The sequence below is a fragment of the Otolemur garnettii genome, unplaced genomic scaffold (assembly GCF_000181295.1).
Source record: "Otolemur garnettii isolate 467f Iridium unplaced genomic scaffold, OtoGar3 scaffold00135, whole genome shotgun sequence".
Lineage (NCBI taxonomy): Eukaryota > Metazoa > Chordata > Mammalia > Primates > Galagidae > Otolemur > Otolemur garnettii.
Genome location: NW_003852530.1, coordinates 4,457,971 through 4,474,583, shown reverse-complemented (window position 1 = coordinate 4,474,583; position 16,613 = coordinate 4,457,971). Strand labels below are relative to the sequence as shown.

Genomic DNA, 16,613 nt, shown 5'->3' with positions numbered 1-16,613 from the left:
AAAAAAAAAAAAGGAATACAGAAACAAGGTTTAAAGGGAGTCAGACAGTCTAGAACACTCATTTGTGTTTATGCTCATGTACTTGGGTGCCCATCTCTCATGGAGACTGGTCAATAACCGCGACTGCAAAGGATACAGAAAAACAGGGTAAAGCACGGTGCCTCTGTCCTGTTTTCAAGCAACTCAGCAAACCCCAAACAAAACAAACTCAAATTCATACCCAGATACATCACAATCATATAGCTGAAGACAAAGTAAAAATGGTCAAGGCAGCCACAGGAAAAATCGCCTCGCTATAAATAAATGAACAAAATGAGGCACAAAGTCTGTGAAGGGCTAAAAGAACCGTCAGCCCAGAATTCCATATCCACCAAAAACTCCTTCAGGAATAAAGATGGAAGCCGAGACGTTCTCAGGTGAAGGAAATTTAAGAGAATCAATTGTTGCAACTGCTCTGAAAGAAATGCCAAAGGAAGTTCCTCGGATGGAAGGAAATGATAGGGAGGGGAGTGTGACACTTCAGGAATGAAGGAAAAAAGCAACAGAAAGGGCAAATATCTGAGTAAACAAAATAGAATGTCATATCCACATCAGTTCTTCTAAAGTATGTATTTGCTGAAAGGAAAACTGCTGAGCGAGGATGAGATGTTCAGTCTCTCCAGGCACCCGTCTGTAATGCGGCATGAAGAGACCTAAGTGGTGCTAAGGTCTCTACACTAGACTTGAAGTGATAGAATATCAATTTTGAATAGACTGCAAAAAAAGTAAGTACATAGAATATAGCCCTAAAGAAATCGGCTCGGCACCCTTAGCACAGTGGTTAGGGCACCAGCTACATACACCAAGGGTAACAGGTTCAAACCCGGCCCAGGCCTGCTAAACAATACTGACAACTGCAACAAAAACTAGCTGGGCGTTGTGGCGGGCACCTGTAGTCCCAGCTTGTTGGAGGCTGAGGCAAGAGAATCACTTAAGCCTAATAGTTTGAGGTTGCTGTGAGCTGTGATGCCGGGTCTCTCTACCCAGGGCAACAGCTTGAGGCTCTGTCTCAAAAAAAAAGGAAAAGAAATCACTAAAAATAAAAATACAAAGAAAAATAGTAAAAAAAAAAAAAAAAAGAAAAGAAAAATTCAAATAGAATACTAAAAATTATTCAAGTGATCCAAAAGACAGGAAAGGGGAAAGAAAGGAAAAAAGACAGAAACAAACAGAAAACATAATAAAATTATACATCTAAATCCAAAAATATCAATAAGCACATTAAATGGAAATGGTCAAAACACACAAAACATACAGATTATGGGGCTCAATGGATAGGGCACCCGCCCCATATACCAAGGGTAGCAGGTTCAAACCCAGCCCCAGCCAAACTGCAACAAAAAATAGTCGGGCAGGTGGTGCCTGTGGCTCAAAGGAGTAGGGCACCAGCCCCATATGCCTGAGGTGGCAGGTTCAAACTCAGTCCCACCAAAAACCACACACACACACAAAAATAAAAAGCCGGGCATTGTGGTGGGTGCCTGTAGTCCCAGCTACTTGGGAGGCTGAGGCAAGAGAATTGCCTAAGCCAGGAGTTGGAGGTTGCTGTGAGCTGTGACACCACAGCACTCTACCAAGGGTGTTCAAGTGAGACTGTCTCTAAAAAAAAAAAAACTGATTATGAAAATGTATTTTTTAAAAAGACCCAATTACATGCTGTTTAAAAGAAATACATTTTAAATATAATGAACAGGTTAGACAGAAAAAGATGGAAAAACATGCCAGGCAAACACTAACCAAAAGAAAGTTACCAGGGATAAAGAGTGACATTACATAATATTAAAAGAGTCAGGGGCTGGGCAAGTTGGCTCATGTCTGTAATCCTAGCACTCTGGGAGATCAAGGCAGGTGGACTGCCTGAGCTCACGGGTTTGAGACCAGCCTGAGCCAGAGCGAGACCCCTTCTCTAAAAAAGAGCCTGGTGTTGTGGCAGGCGCCTGTAGTCCCAGCTACTCAGGAGGCTGAGGCAAGAGAAATCACTTTAGCCCAAGAGTCTGAGGTTGCTGTGAGCTTTAACGCCATGGCACTCTACTGAGGGCAACAAAGTGAAACTCTGTCTCAGAAAAAAGAAAAATAAAAAGGGTCAGTTCATCAAAAAGATATAACAATGCCAAATGTGTATGCACCTAATAAGAGCACACTTATTCCAAAATCCAGTTTGGAATGGCAGTTTCTTATCAAGTTAAATACATATGTATGTATTACACAGCAATCCCACTACCAGGTATTTACTCTGGAGATTGAAAACTTAGGTTCATATAAAAACCTGCACATGAAAGGCCAGGTGCAGGGCTCACACCTATAATCCTGGCACTCTGGGAGACTGAGGAGGGTGGATCACCTGAGCCCGGGAGTTCAAGACCAGTCTGAGCAAGAGCAAGACCCCATCTCTACTAAAAATAGAAAACCAGCCAAGCATCATGGCAGGTGCCCTGTCCTCCCAGTTGCTTGGGAAGCTGAGGCAAGAGGATTGGTTGAGCCCAAGAGTTTGAGGTTGCTGTGAGCTATGACACCATAGCATTGTACCAGGGGGACAGAGTGAGATTCTGTCTCAGAGAGAAAAAACAAAAAACAAACAAAAAAACCCCCCCTGCACATGAATGTTTTTAGCAGCTTTTCAGCTAAAAACTAAAAATAACCCAAGTGCTCTTAACAGGTGAATGGATCAACAAACTCTCGTATATCCATACAATAAAAATTCAGCAATAAATCAGATGAACTACAGATACACAATGTACTCATGAATCTCAAAGGCAAGACGCTAGTGTGACACCAGTCTCAAAGGCTCTCTCACTCTATCCATAGACATGGCTTGATTCCACTTACAGTAAGCCCACAGAGGAGGAGGCTACCTCAGGGGTGACAGGGGACTGGAGCAAGACAGTGTGAAGGAGTCTCGTCAGCAGTCAGTCTTACTGCAGCAATGGTTATAGGAACCTGAACTTACACATGGGTATTTGGTTTTGCTTTGGGTTTTTTGTTTGTTTTTAGTTGCCTTTTAAGAGATAATGTCTTGCTGTGTTGCCAAGGCTGCATTTGAACTCTGAGCTCAAGCGATCCACCTGCCTCAGCCTCCCAGAGCGCTAGGATTACAGGCATGAGCTACCATGCCTGGCCTCAGTCTTTTGAGTATATACACATATGTTAAAACTCACTAAACTAAAAACAAAAACAAAAAACAAAAAAACTCACTAAACTGTACATAACAAAAAGATCAATTTTAATGCATGTTAATGTGTCTTAAAGATACTAATTTTCATTTTTTAAAAAAATTAACCAATTTTAAATGAGACTATTATTAGAAATAAAAAATAACTTTTTATTAAGTTCAACTTTTAACCATTAAAGCAGTAATTTTATTTTATTGTTTTGGGGGGTGTCTCTTTTTTATTGTTTGGGATTCGTGGAGGGGACAAAGAATTAGGTTACACTGACTGTATTTGTTAGGTAAAGTCCCTCTTATACTTGTGTCTTGCCCCCAATAAAGCAGTAATTTTAAAAACTCCAATGGGTATTCTCTCTTTTTTTCTCTGCAAGAGAATATTTAACCATTTGGAAAATTATGTTATCCAAAAGAAATAAATTGAATTTTGTTTCTTTGGTTAAGGCTAAGTGATAGCCATTCTAGGAGAGAATTTTATAACCTGTCCTCAGATGATTAAACCTATGATTTAACTGTTAATCTGTAAAGCCTGTGGGTCAAATCCAGCCTGCTACTAGTCTCTGTAAACAGAGTTTTTTTTTTCGAGATAAACTCTCAGTCACCAAAGAGTGCCATAGTGTCACAGTTGATGACAACCTCAAACTTTCAGGCTAAAGCGAGCCTCTTGCCTCAGCCTCCAAAGTAGCTGCGATTACAGGTGCCAAACACAATACCTGGCTAGTTTTGTGGGGTTTTTTTTGTTTGTTTGTTTGTTTTTAGGAGACAGGGTCTCTAGCCGGGCATTATGGCAGGCACCTGTAGTCCCAGCTGAGGGAGGCTGAGGTAGAAGAATCACGTAAGCCTGAGAGTTTGAGGTTTCTGTGAGCTGTGATGCCAGAGCACTCTATTGAGGGCGACAAGATGAGACTCTGCTTCACAAAAAAAAAAAAAGAGAGAGAGAGAGAGACGGGGTCTCTGGACGGTGCCTGTGTGGCTCAGTGAGTAAGGCGCTGGCCCCATATACCAAGGGTGGCAGGTTCAAACCTGGCCCGGCCAAACTGCAACAAAAAAATAGCCAGATGTTGTGGTAGGCACCTGTAGTCCCAGCTACTCAAGAGGCTGAGGCAAGAGAATCACCTAAGCCCAACAGCTGGAGGTTGCTGTGAGCTGTGTGATGCCACGGCTCTCTATCAAGGGTGACAAAGTGAGACTCTGTCTCTAAAAAAAAAAAGAGACGGGGTCTTGCTCTTGCTCAGGCTGGTCTCCAACTCCTGAGCTCAGGCAATCCACTCACCTCAGCCACCCAGAGTGCTGGGATTACCAGTGTGAGCCACCGTGCCCAGCCTATAGTTTTGTCAGACCGTAGCTATACCGGGTGGTTCACGGAGTTAAGTGACCACGGTTTCTTTCATACTCAACAGCAGAAATGAATGGCTATGGGAGGGAGTGAACGGCCCACAAGCCGAGGGTATTTCTGGCCCTCACGGTGTGCCGATCCCTACTACCAGGTAATGAGGAGAAAGCCTCACTTCAGAGGGTGGCAATGGCAAGAGAATCTGGAGGCCCCATGTACCGTGTCTGAGGGTGATTCTGAGATAGGTGCACGCACTTCCTCTTGGGCCACTACTGGACTGGACTCTTGTTTAGGAGGGCCGACTTTTGATCGAGCCAAACTTAAAAATTCACTAACAGAATCTTCTTTCTTTTCTTGTTTAGATGTGTCCCATCTGGATGGTTTCCTCGATTCTGAAAGGTAGGACACAGACATAACATCAGAATTTTAGCAAGCAAGTTCTTCACTAATCACAGAACATCGGTGTGTCTACCATGGATGGGAGCTGAGCAAGGCGGGGGGTGTGGCAGAGGCACAGGCCCAACCCTGGACCCCGACATCTGGACCAACACCATGAGGTAATTTATTAACATGAGTAATTCTCCTCATGGAGGGAGAGTGGGCATGATGGTATCTTTAGGACTAGACTCCTATTAGTTCTGTCTTTCCCAACAGGCTATGGACTGACACCCCCGTCTGCCCAAGACCCAGAGAAGCTCTACTCACTGTCAGGACCTCGGTGCTGCGGCCCCTTTTCACTTGATGCTTGAGCTGTGGGCAAGGAGGCTGTCTCCGGGACTGTCAGAAAGTTGAACACTGAGTACTTGTCACGCTTCACTCTTGGTAAGCCAACTATAGTGGAACTGGGAGTTGACAAAAAAAGGAAATAATAAATAAATTTTAATAACAGCTGCTAGGATAAAATCTACTTCCTGTGAAATTTTCCACCAGCTCCTCTATGTGGACAGAAGGTCCCCTAAGATGCTTTTGCTTCTCAAAGCAGTTTCAGAATTCAGGATGGTTGGCTTTAGGTGTAATGAGTTTTTCCTTATTACGGTAAGGGCAAGAATTTAAATTTGAAAATAGACTGCCATTAAGGAAAAGTTCCGGCTCGGCACCTGTGGCTCAAGTGGCTAAGGTGCCAGCCACATACACCTAAGGTGGCGGGTTCGTATCCCCAGCCCGGGCCTGCCAAACAACAATGATGGCTGCAACCAAAAAAAATAGCCGGGTGTTGTGGCGGGCGCCTGTGGTCCCAGCTACTTGGGAGGCTGAGGCAGGAGACTCGCTTGAGCCCAGGAGTTGGAAGTTGCTGTGAGCTGTGATGCCACAGCACTCTACCCAGGGGGACAGCTTGAGGCTCTGTCTCAAAAAAAAAAAAAAAAAGAAAAGAAAAGAAAAGTTCCACTGATAAAAAAAATACCTAAATGATCTGACGACGTCTCTGTTTCAACTGTCTATGTGTTCGGAAAGTGTTTAAAATCAGATATGACAGTACTGAACTTTCATAAAGAGAATGAGAAAATGTCAACAACATTTTAAATATAAACCATATGAACAGCATTAAAAAGGGAGCAAACAACTTGAAAAAATAGTTCTTTGTTTCATATGAAACCAGAGAAAACACTGAATCACTACTGTAATTCTATGAACTAAAAACAAGTCTGGACACATCATGTTACCAGACTTCAGGTAACACTACAAGTCTACAGTGATCAAAACACAAGGGACTGGCCTGAAAATACAGACATGTATCTATGGAACAAAGAAGAGAACCTAGAGATGAAACCGGCCTCATACCACCAAATAATCCTTGATAAAGTCAACAAAAGCGTACACTGGGGAAAAGGATCCCTGTTTAAGAAATGGTGCTGAGAGAACTGGTTAGCCACATGTAAAGCACTGAAACCGTACCCACACCTCCTCACCACTCACAAAAATTAACTCATGCCGGATAGAAGATTTAAACCTAAGACGCAAAATGATAAAAACTCTAGAAGAAAGTGTGGGAATTGGCTCGGTGTCTGTGGCTTAAGCGGCTAAGGCGCCAGCCACATACATCTGAGCTGGCGGGTTAAAATCCAGCCCGGGTCCACCAAACAATGACGATGGCTGCAACCAAAAAACAGCCGGGCGTTGTGGTGGGCATCTGTAGTACCAGCTACTTGGGAAGCTGAGGCAGGAAAATTGCTTGAGCCCAGGAGTTGGAGGTTGCTGTGAGCTGCAATGCCACAGTGACAGCTTGAGGCTCTGTCTCAAAAAAAAAAACAAATGTGGGAATAACTCTTACCAATATTGGCCTTGGGAAAGAATTTATGAAGAAGACCCCATTGGCAATTGCAGCAACAACAAAAATAAATAAATGGGATCAGATCAAGTTAAAAAGCTTCTGCACAGCTAAGGACACAATAAACAAAGCAAATAGACAACCTTCAGAGTGGAAGAAGATATTCACATGTTATGAATCTGACAAAGGGTTAGTAACCAAAATCTACTAAGAACTCAAGCAAATCAACCCCATTAATCATTGGGCAACAGACATGAATAGAATCCTTTCCCAAGAAGACAGACGAATGGCCAACAAACACGTGAAAAAATGCTCATCGTCCCTAATCATCAGAGAAATGCAAATCAAAACCACTTTGAGATACCACCTCATTGCAGTGAGAATATCCCACCTATAGTCTCAGTTACTGGGGAGGCTGAGGAAAGAGGATCGCTTGAGCCCAGAAATTTGAGGTTGCTGTGAGCTAGGCTAAGGCCATGGTACTCTAAGCCCAGGGACAGAGTGCGACTGTGTCTCAATAAAAAAGGCTCGGCACCCGTAGCTCAGTGAGTAGGGCAACAGCCACATACACCAAGGCTGGCGGGTTCAAGCCTGGCTCAGGGCCTACTACACAACAATAATAACTGCAACCAAAAAACAGCCAGGCATTGTGGTGGCCACCTATAGTCCCAGCTACTTGGGAGGCTGAGGCAAGAGAATTGCTTAAGCCCAAGAGTTTGACGTTGCTGTGAGCTGTGACACCATGACACTCTACGGAGGGTGACAAAGTGAGACTTTGTATCAATTAAAAAAAAAAGAAAGATAAAGTTTGCTATCTGAATGTTTATCATTTTAGTGACAAATTATACCAGCAATTTATTAAAACAAATCTGTAAATTTGAACCTCCAAGGACACACAAGTAAGTTCATTTAGAAAAAAAGGAATTTAGTCAGGCATAGTGGCTCATGCCTATAATTCCAGCACTCTAGGAGGCCAAGGTGGGTGGATCACCAGAGCTCAGGAGTTTAAGGCCAGCTTGAGCAAAAGGGAGACCCTGCCCCTACTAAAACAGGCAAACTAGCTGGGCACTGTGGAGGGAGCCTATAGTCCCAGCTACTCAGGAGGCTGAGGTGGGAGGATCACTTGAGCCCCAAGAGTCTCACGCTGCTGTGAGCTGTGACGCCACAGCACTCAACCCTAGGGTGACAGAGTGAGATTCTATCTCAATAAAATAAAAATAAGTAGAAAAAAGGAATTTGTATAAGTATGTAAGAAAAAAGTTAGCTTTAATATGGGGACTGTTTTGTAGTGATACAAAGGCAGGTCTCTCACTCACTTTGGATAAGGGTCAGGGACGTTGAACCTCTTACATAGAAGCTTGTCAGGGTGCCACTCAAACGTGTCTCGGGTGAGCTTTCCGAACATCTTCATCTTCACAGCTGACTGCTTATCACCAACATCATTCTGCGTAAAGACAGGCATTCTGTTCCATCAAGTGGTCACACAGTGACCTGACCGCTTTTCCATGTACAAATTTCTAAGCTATCTTCTAGAATTACAAAAGAACTCATGCTATGACATTTTTGCTCAACTACATTGGAAAATAAGGCATTAAATAGTTTCTTATTCAACTACGTCATGTGAGTTTTGATCTTTTCACTGAGGGATTTAAGGTACTAGGCCGCGCAGAGCTCTAATTGTAAAGCTCAGCAGGCAGGGACGGGAGGGTGACAGACCTCTTGGTCTCGAGGCACTTCAACCTGATCAGAGTCGTCTTCCTCCTTGGCGTGAGTGAACCTGGAGGACAAGGTCGAGTGGGAAGACACGTACAGGAGGGCCGCCCGGGCAAACTCTTCCCGCTCGCGCCCTCGCTCCCACTCCGTCATGCTGGGGTCCAGACAACGCTCCAGGGCATCTGTGGTACAGAGAGCAAGAAACTCACTGCTAGGAAAAGCAGGGGTCTTAAAGGGGAACATCTGCTGGCCCCCACTGCCTCCCTGTGCACTTCAAGGGGGAGGCCATCAGCAAGTGATAATGCTGTTTCCTTCCAAATGATGCTTTTCCTGAGGGACGGGTGTGGTGGCTCACACCTATAACCCCAGCACTCTGGGAGGCTGAGGCTGGTGCATTGCTTGAGCTCAGGAGTTCTGAACCAGCCTGAGCAAAAGACTCCCAACTCTACCAAAAATAGAAAAACTAGCCAGGTGCTGTGGCGGGCACCTGTAGTCCCAGCTACTCGGGAGGCAGAGGCAGGGGGTCACTTGAGCCCAAGAGTTTGAGGTTGCTATGAACTGTGACACCATGGCACTCTACCCAGGATGACAGAGCGAGACTCTGTCTAAAAAATAAAAGCTAAACTATGATTCAGGACCAGATGGTTAGTGGAGGTGACGTGGTGGGAAGCGTAGAGGTGGCGCTTCCAGAGGAGAAGCGTTTGCCATCAGTAGGGTCTGTAATCCAGCAGCAGCCACCGCCAAGGCGTAGGCGCCTCCTCTACTTAAACAGTGGTCTGTCTTGAGGCCTGAGATGTCGAGAAACAAAATCTGGTTGTTCTTGCTTTCTGAGGTCAAGACTTGGGGCCTGAAACATCTGCACTGTTCACAACAGGACGAGGCAAAAACCCTGGCCGAGCAGGACGTCCCAGCTTCAAACCGGGACGGAGCGGGAGAACAGGGAGAATGCTGCCCGTCCCCGGCTGAGACGTGGAGAGCAGGCCTCACACCCACCTTTCTCGCCCTCTTTCACATGTGCTAAGAACGCTTCATAACGTTTTTGCTTTTCCGGATCTTTTGCGAAAGGCTTGAAGTTGCTAGCTCTTGTGGTGGCTGTCCCACCGGCCCATGGCACGCGCCAAGAACACTGCCCGACGTCAGGAGCAGAGGGCTGAGCTCTGCTGCTTGGGGCACTCGGGGCCAGACCCCGGGCCTGGAGCTGAGCGGCTTTCAGGTCAGTGGCCTGCTTCACTTCTTTGAGTCTCTCCTTGTCTTTTTGAGACAGAAATTCCAACACTGATGTAGCTGAGCCTACATAAAAACAGTAATAAGAGATGAAAAGTATCAAAAAAAACTACACATACACTTCTCTGTCATGCATTTTCAGTGTCACAAACTGGCATAACTGGAGATGAGTATTTTACGTTTTGTATTTCATTTACATTCACATACCCCATGAGATACTAATAAAATAATCAGACTCCTGTTTTACAGTTGGCAAAAATGGAGGTTAGCATTTGTTGTTTTCTTCCCTTTTTTTTGAGACAGTCTCACTATGTTGCCCTGGGTAGAGTGCCACGGCATCAAAGCTCACAGCAACCTCAAACTCTTGGACTTAAACGATTCTCTTGCCTCAGCCTCGGAAACAGCTGAGACCACAGGTACCTGCCACAATGCCCGGCTTTTTTTTTTTTAGAGACCGAGTCTCACTTTATAGCCCCTGGTAGAGTGCCATGGCGTCACAACTCACAGCAACCTCCAACTCCTGGGCTTAGGTGATTCTCTTGCCTCAGCCTCCCAGGTAGCTGGGACTACAGATGCCTACCACAACGCCTGGCTATTCTTTTGTTACAGTTTGGCCGGGGCAGGGTTCGAACCCGCCCACTCTCAGTATTTGGGGCAGTGCCCTCCCTACTGAGCCACAGGTGCTGCCCCAATGCCTGGCTATTTTTTTGTTGCAGTTGTCATTGTTGTTTAGCTGGCCTAGGCAGGGTTCAAACCTGCCAACTTCGGTGTACGTGGCTGGTGCCATAACCACGGTGCTACAGGTGCCAAGCCTTGTTTTTTTTTGTTTTGTTTATCACGTCCAGGAGAGGTCTGAACTCGCCACCCCTGGTGTGCAGGGCTGGCGAGCTAACCATTGAGCTATGGTAGCCAGCTTGGAGGTTAACATCTGGACATTTACAGGGCATGTGAGTGGTCTAAGGATGAGGAACCTGGGCTGGGCGTGATGACTCATGCCTATAATTCTAGCACTCTGGGAGCAAGAGCAAGACCCAGTCTTTACTAAAAATAAAAAAATTAGCTGGACATTTTGGCAAGTACCTGTAGTCCCAGCTACTCAGGAGGCTGAGACAGACAAGAGCTTGAGCCCAGGAGTTTAAGGTTGCTATGAGCTATGACCCCACAGCACTCTACTGAGGGCAACAAAGTAAGATTGTCTCAAAAAAAAAAAAAATCAGAATGTTACGTTTTAATCCGAGGGAGAATGACAGGAGACTGACGAAGGGCAGGCTGGGGAAGGAAGGGAGAACCGACTGCGTCTGAGAACCTGCCCAGCTCCTCATGGTAATGGTGCACACAGCTCGAGCCCCGGAAGTCAGGTCCGCGCTCAGAGCGCTCAGGGTGGGTATTTTTGCAGCACCCAATGCGACTCTCCAGGCCTCTGCAGCTTCCACACACACTCAGTCCTTTTAGGCTTTTGGGAGAAGAGCCACATTTCTCTTTCCCACGAAAAACAAAAGCATTCTTTCCTAGGCTGCACAGGGAAGATGAAGGTACATGTGTTCCCGGTCTCAACCACACTCCCAGATAATTATCAAAAGTCTGGAAACAGCTGCGCTCACAGCAAGGGCTATGATTTTAGTGACAACGCCCAAACTGAAGATGAAAAAGAAAGCATAAGAATTAACGGATATATACGCTATTAGGAAAGCTGTTTACAATAATTTTGTTATTCCCGAAGTTGGGAAGACAGAATTGTGTAAAAGGCTTGGGTGTTGATACTGCCATTGTGTCAAATGTGATCATTTCAATCTTCCCCCAGCACATACCTCGAGGAGGTGTCTCTCCTAGCAATTCCGCCCGCTTGGAAGCATTCAGCTGGTGCCTACTGTGTGTCCCTGGGTCAGGTATTGCCTTTCCCGCTGACTCTGATAACACCTGAAGTAAGTGGGAGTTCTCAGAGGTCGCAGCTACCACAGGTCTGAAATAATGCACCGGCCGATAGTCTCTTGGCAACTGAGGGGGTGGATAAATCTTTAAAAAAAAACCCAGAAAATACAGGTATGAAGACCACGTGAGTTAACCAGGAAAACCCGTCACCTCTGAGCGTGGCTAACCCGCAGCAGGGAGGCGGCACTGGAAGAGCCTGGCAGGTGTCCAGCCAGCATCCACTCCAGGTCAGAGCCACCTTCTTCCAGGGATCACAAATTTTAAGCCCTGGCCACGTCTACAGAAAGATGCTACCATCCAAGTTTTGCATGACGGGAAAATAAAGATGATGATAGATCACACATGGTATTCGCAGAGCTGGCTCACTATAAAGGGGAAAATTTGGACAGTTATGATACAATGCACAGAAAAAAGAATAACTTTAATTATGTTTAAATTCCAAATCTTCTTTTTCTGATATTTCAGTTCCAAATTGAAGCTTTAGGTCTCATTTTTTGATCCAAGGTATTTTTAATTTTTTTTTTTTTTCAGACAAAGTCTTACTCTTGCTCAGTCTGGCCTCAAACTCCTGAACTCAAGCAATCCACCCGCCTCAGCTTCCCAGAGTGCTGGGATTACAGGTGTGAGCCACCATGTCCAGCCAGTATTTTTAAGTTAAAAGCTGACTGAACTGAAATTGAAATACGTTTGGGAAATTTGAGTATTTTTAATACTGACGGGCAATAGTGATAGCAGCACATAAAAGTTAAAGGGACGTATTAGACAATTTTAAATAACTAACTACTAAGTGATCTCCCTTGCTCTTGGTCTAACACACACATATTTTAGGACCAACCTATTTAAGCTGCTTTCTTTTTTATTTCAAAATACTACAGGAGCACAGATGTTTCTGCTTCCACGGGTCATGCTAGAGTCAGAGTACAAACGTGGCCACCGGATGTTGCTCACTGCACGCTCAGGGGGGTTTCTGCCCACCTCCACTCACCTCTGCTCGATTCCCACTGAGGTTTACTCCCCTCTGTGCACGGGTGCTCATCCATCAGTTCCAATTAACAGTGAGTACATGTGCTGTTCGTCTTTCCATTCTGTAGTGTTTTCCAGATTTGTAGGCAGACTCAACTCTGAACTCTGTGGCAGCAAAGCCCTGACCCCTTTCTGCTATGGTTCTTAGTCCCAGGGGCACCCTGGACTCACTAGAGGAGTTTCACCAACACTAATGCCTGTGTCCCATTCCCAGAAAGCATGACAGAACTGGGAGTGGTTAGGAGGTGCAGCATGGATTAGCACCTGGCACAAAGACAGTCCATAAAAGTGTAGTATTATCATCATTTAAAAAACCCCTATTTTTAAAATCATCTCAAGCTCGGTGCCTATAGCTCAAGTGGCTAAGGCACCAGTCACATATACCAGAGCTGGTGGGTTTGAATCCAGCCAGGGCCTGCCAAGCAACAATGACAACTACAACCAAAAAATAGTTGGGCATTGTGGTGAGTACCAGTAGTCCCAGCTACTGGGAGGCTGAGGCAAGAGAATCACTTCAGCCCAGGAGTTGGAGGTTGCTGTGAGCTGTGATGCCACAGTACACTACCCAGGGCGACAGCTTAAGGCTATCTCCAAAAAAACCAAAAAAAGGGGGGTGGGGCCTATGGCTTCATGGGTAGGGTTCAAATCCAGCCCGGGCCTGCCAAACAACAACAACTACAAACAAAAAATAGCTGGGTGTTGTGGCAGGCACCTGTGTAGTGCCACCTACTTGGGAGACTGAGACAAGAAAATCACTTAAGCCCAAGAATTGGAGGTTGCTGTGAGCTGTGATGCCATAGTACTCTAGCCAGAGCTACAGCTTGAGGCTCTGTCTCAAAAGATAAATAGATAAAATAAAATAAAATCATCTTAGCCTGATTACCTTCTTAAAACACACAGACTACCACATCAGGCAGAAAACACTCTTAGGTCACAGCCACACAAAAATCCAGAGGAGCATTAAGCTGGGCATGGTGGCTCACACCTGTAATCGTTACACTTGGGAGTCTGGGCAGGTGGATCACTTGAGCTCAGGAGATTTTTTTTTTGAGACAGAGTCTCACTATGTCACCCTCAGTAGAGTGCTGTGATGTCACAGCTCACAGCAACCTCAAACTCTTGGGCTTAACTGATTCTTTTGCCTCAGCCTCCCAAGTAGCTGGGACTACAGGCGCCCGTCACAATGCCCAGCTACTTTTTTGGTTGTAGTTGTCATTGTTGTTTGGCAGGCCTGGGCTGGGTTTGAACCCACCAGCTCTGGTGTATGTGGCTGGCACCCTAGCCGCTGAGCTACAGGTGCCAAATCCAGCTCAGGAGTTTGAGGTTACTGTGAACTATGACTCCACAGTACTCTACCAAGGGTGACAAAGTAAAACTCTGTCTAAAAAACAAACAAAAAAAATCCAGAGAAGCAAGGCAGAAAGGGTGTCCACAATTCTTTATCTCCACCACCAGGAAAACATTTCTCTCCCTCTGCCAAATCACTGTTCTGTTTGGGCGCCAGACACAGACACATCTATGAAAGGCTGGGTGACAGCCCTCCTCAGAGTCACTCCTGCCCAGAGCCCTGCTACAACCAAGAGCTCCCCGGGAGCCCCAGCACTGAGTCTCTCCATCCAGGCCCCACACTGTCACCTGGGTGTCTGCTGTGCTTGCTGGATGGGCACCATCTGGGGCCAGCATTTAGCCCTATTTATCTCTGAACCTAAGTGAGTACTTTTTTGCCATTTTCCAGCTATGTTTCCTTTTCTTTTTTTTTTTTAGAGACAGAGTCTCACTTTGTCACCCTCGGTAGAGTGCCATGGTGTCACAGCTCACAGCAACCTCCAGCTCTTGGGCTTAGGTGATTCTCTTGCCTCAGCCTCCCAAGTAGCTGGAACTACAGGTGCCTGCCACAGACCTCGGCTACTTTTTGTTGCAGTTTGGCCAGGGCCGGGTTTGAATACGCCACCCTCGGTATATGAGGCTGGTGGCCTACTCACTGAACCATTGGCACCACCCTATGTTGTCTTTTCATACATGTAAAAGACACACGTTCTCCTCTGATGTATTTGACGTTTCTGGTGGTAATAGCAGCTCACTACACACGCAATGCCTTTCTAAATGTCTTCTGCTCACTGTTACCACACATTGACTATGATGATGAAACAGATCACAGCTGCCCCTAGGCCTCCCCTGTTCTGGAGAACCACAGGCAGAGCTTAGTTAACAAAAGTGAATCAAAAGGGCTCAGTGGCTCACACCTGTAATCCTAGCACTCAGGTTTGAGACCAGCTGAGCCAGAGCGAGACCTCATCTCCAAAAATAGCCGGGCGTTGGAGCAGTACCTGTGCCTCAGGGGGTAGGGCGCTGGCCACATATACAGAGGGTGGCAGGTTCAAACCCGGCCCCAGCCAAACTGCAACAAAAAAATAGCTGGGCATTGTGGCGGGCACCTGTAGTCCCAGCTACTCGGGAGGCTTAGGCAAGAGAATCGCCTAAGCTCAGGAGTTGTAGGTTGCTGTGACAAAGTGAAACTCTGTCTCTTAAAAAAAAGAAAAACCATTATGGCTCCTATAAGACCCAGGACAGAATATAGACACTATATAAAGAATCGGGGGCAGGCAGCACCTGTGGCTCAGTGGGTAGGGCGCCGGCCCCATGTACCGAGGGTTTCAGGTTCAAACCCAGCCCCGGCCAAACTGCAACAGAAAAATAGCCGGTCATTGTGGCGGGCACCTGTGATCCCAGCTACTCAGGAGGCTGAGGCAAGAGAATCGTCTAAGCCCTAGAGCTGGAGGTTGCTGTGAGCTATGACGCCACAGCACTCTACCGAGGGCAAAAAAGTGAGACTCTGTCTCTTAAAAAAAAAATCTGGGCAACCCTGCTTTCATCCTGGAACCCCCTAACCCAGTTAGCAAGTCAAACCAGGGTTCTCCCAACCCTGTTCCCCTCCAGCCAGGCAAGCCGTTGCCTCCTGGGGAACAGACACTTAGAGCTCTCTGAGAAAGCCAGTGATCCAGAAGCTCTACAGCCCCGTCTCTGCCTCAAGGTCCCACCAAAGGGGCCTGGCTTCTATCCAACCTTGCTGGGTGAAATCCAAGTGGTTATTTGAGAAATAGAGTAACGTCATCTTTCTGCAGGTCTTTTTAGCTAATACACATCTATTTTCATAGGCATCATCTCACTTAATTTTCATAATGCTATAAACCAATGTTTTTCAACATTTTCTTTTTTGGCCAGGGCCGGGTTTGAACCTGCCACCTCCAGTGTATGGGGCCAGCGCCCTACTTCTTGAGCCCCAGGCACCTCCCTGTTTTTCAACATTTTTTTTATTTCTCAGCACACTTGAACCTAGAGTTAAACTTCCACAGCACACTTAAATTATGTTGATCAAAAACAAAAAAAAGAATGTATTTACTGTGCTTTGACCGTCTTTCAAAAATAATTTAATTAATGGGCAGCACCTGTAGCTCAGTGAGTAGGGCCATGGCCATAGACACAAGGGCTGGTGGGTTCAAGGCCGGCCGGCCCAGGCCTGCTAAACAACAATGACAACTGCAAGCAAAAAATACCTGGGCATTGTGGTGGGCGCCTATAGTCCCAGCTACTCGGGATACTGAGGCAAGAAAATAGCTTAAGCCCAAGAGTTTGAGGTTGCTGTGAGCTGTGACATCACAGTACTCTACCAAGGGCAATAAAGTGAGACTCTGCCTCAAAAAAAAAAAAAAAAAAATAGCCGGGCATTGTGGTGGGTGCCTATAATCCCAGCTACTCAGGAATCCGAGACAAGAGAATTGCTTGAGCCCAAGAATTTGAGGTTGCTATAAGCTATGACACCATGGCACTCTACCCCAGGGTGACTGAGTTAGACACCGTCCTCAAAAAATAAAAAACAAAAAGCTCATCAAAGGGTGGGATGATGGGAAACAGGATTGGTAACA

The 16,613-nt window shown here is 46.0% G+C and overlaps 1 protein-coding gene across 1 annotated transcript in view; it reads right to left on the bottom strand.

Moving 5' to 3' along the window:
• The window catches only part of GPATCH1 (G-patch domain containing 1), a 51,241-nt gene that overhangs the window by 11,310 nt on the left and 23,318 nt on the right, over positions 1-16,613 (bottom strand). The window contains exons 10-15 of the mRNA XM_003798431.3: positions 11,547-11,751; positions 9,508-9,804; positions 8,518-8,696; positions 8,118-8,245; positions 5,241-5,377; positions 4,755-4,927 (exon numbers count right to left, since the gene is read on the bottom strand). Of these exons, the coding sequence (XP_003798479.1) occupies positions 4,755-4,927; positions 5,241-5,377; positions 8,118-8,245; positions 8,518-8,696; positions 9,508-9,804; positions 11,547-11,751 (1,119 nt within the window). The remainder of the gene's footprint in view (positions 1-4,754; positions 4,928-5,240; positions 5,378-8,117; positions 8,246-8,517; positions 8,697-9,507; positions 9,805-11,546; positions 11,752-16,613) is intronic.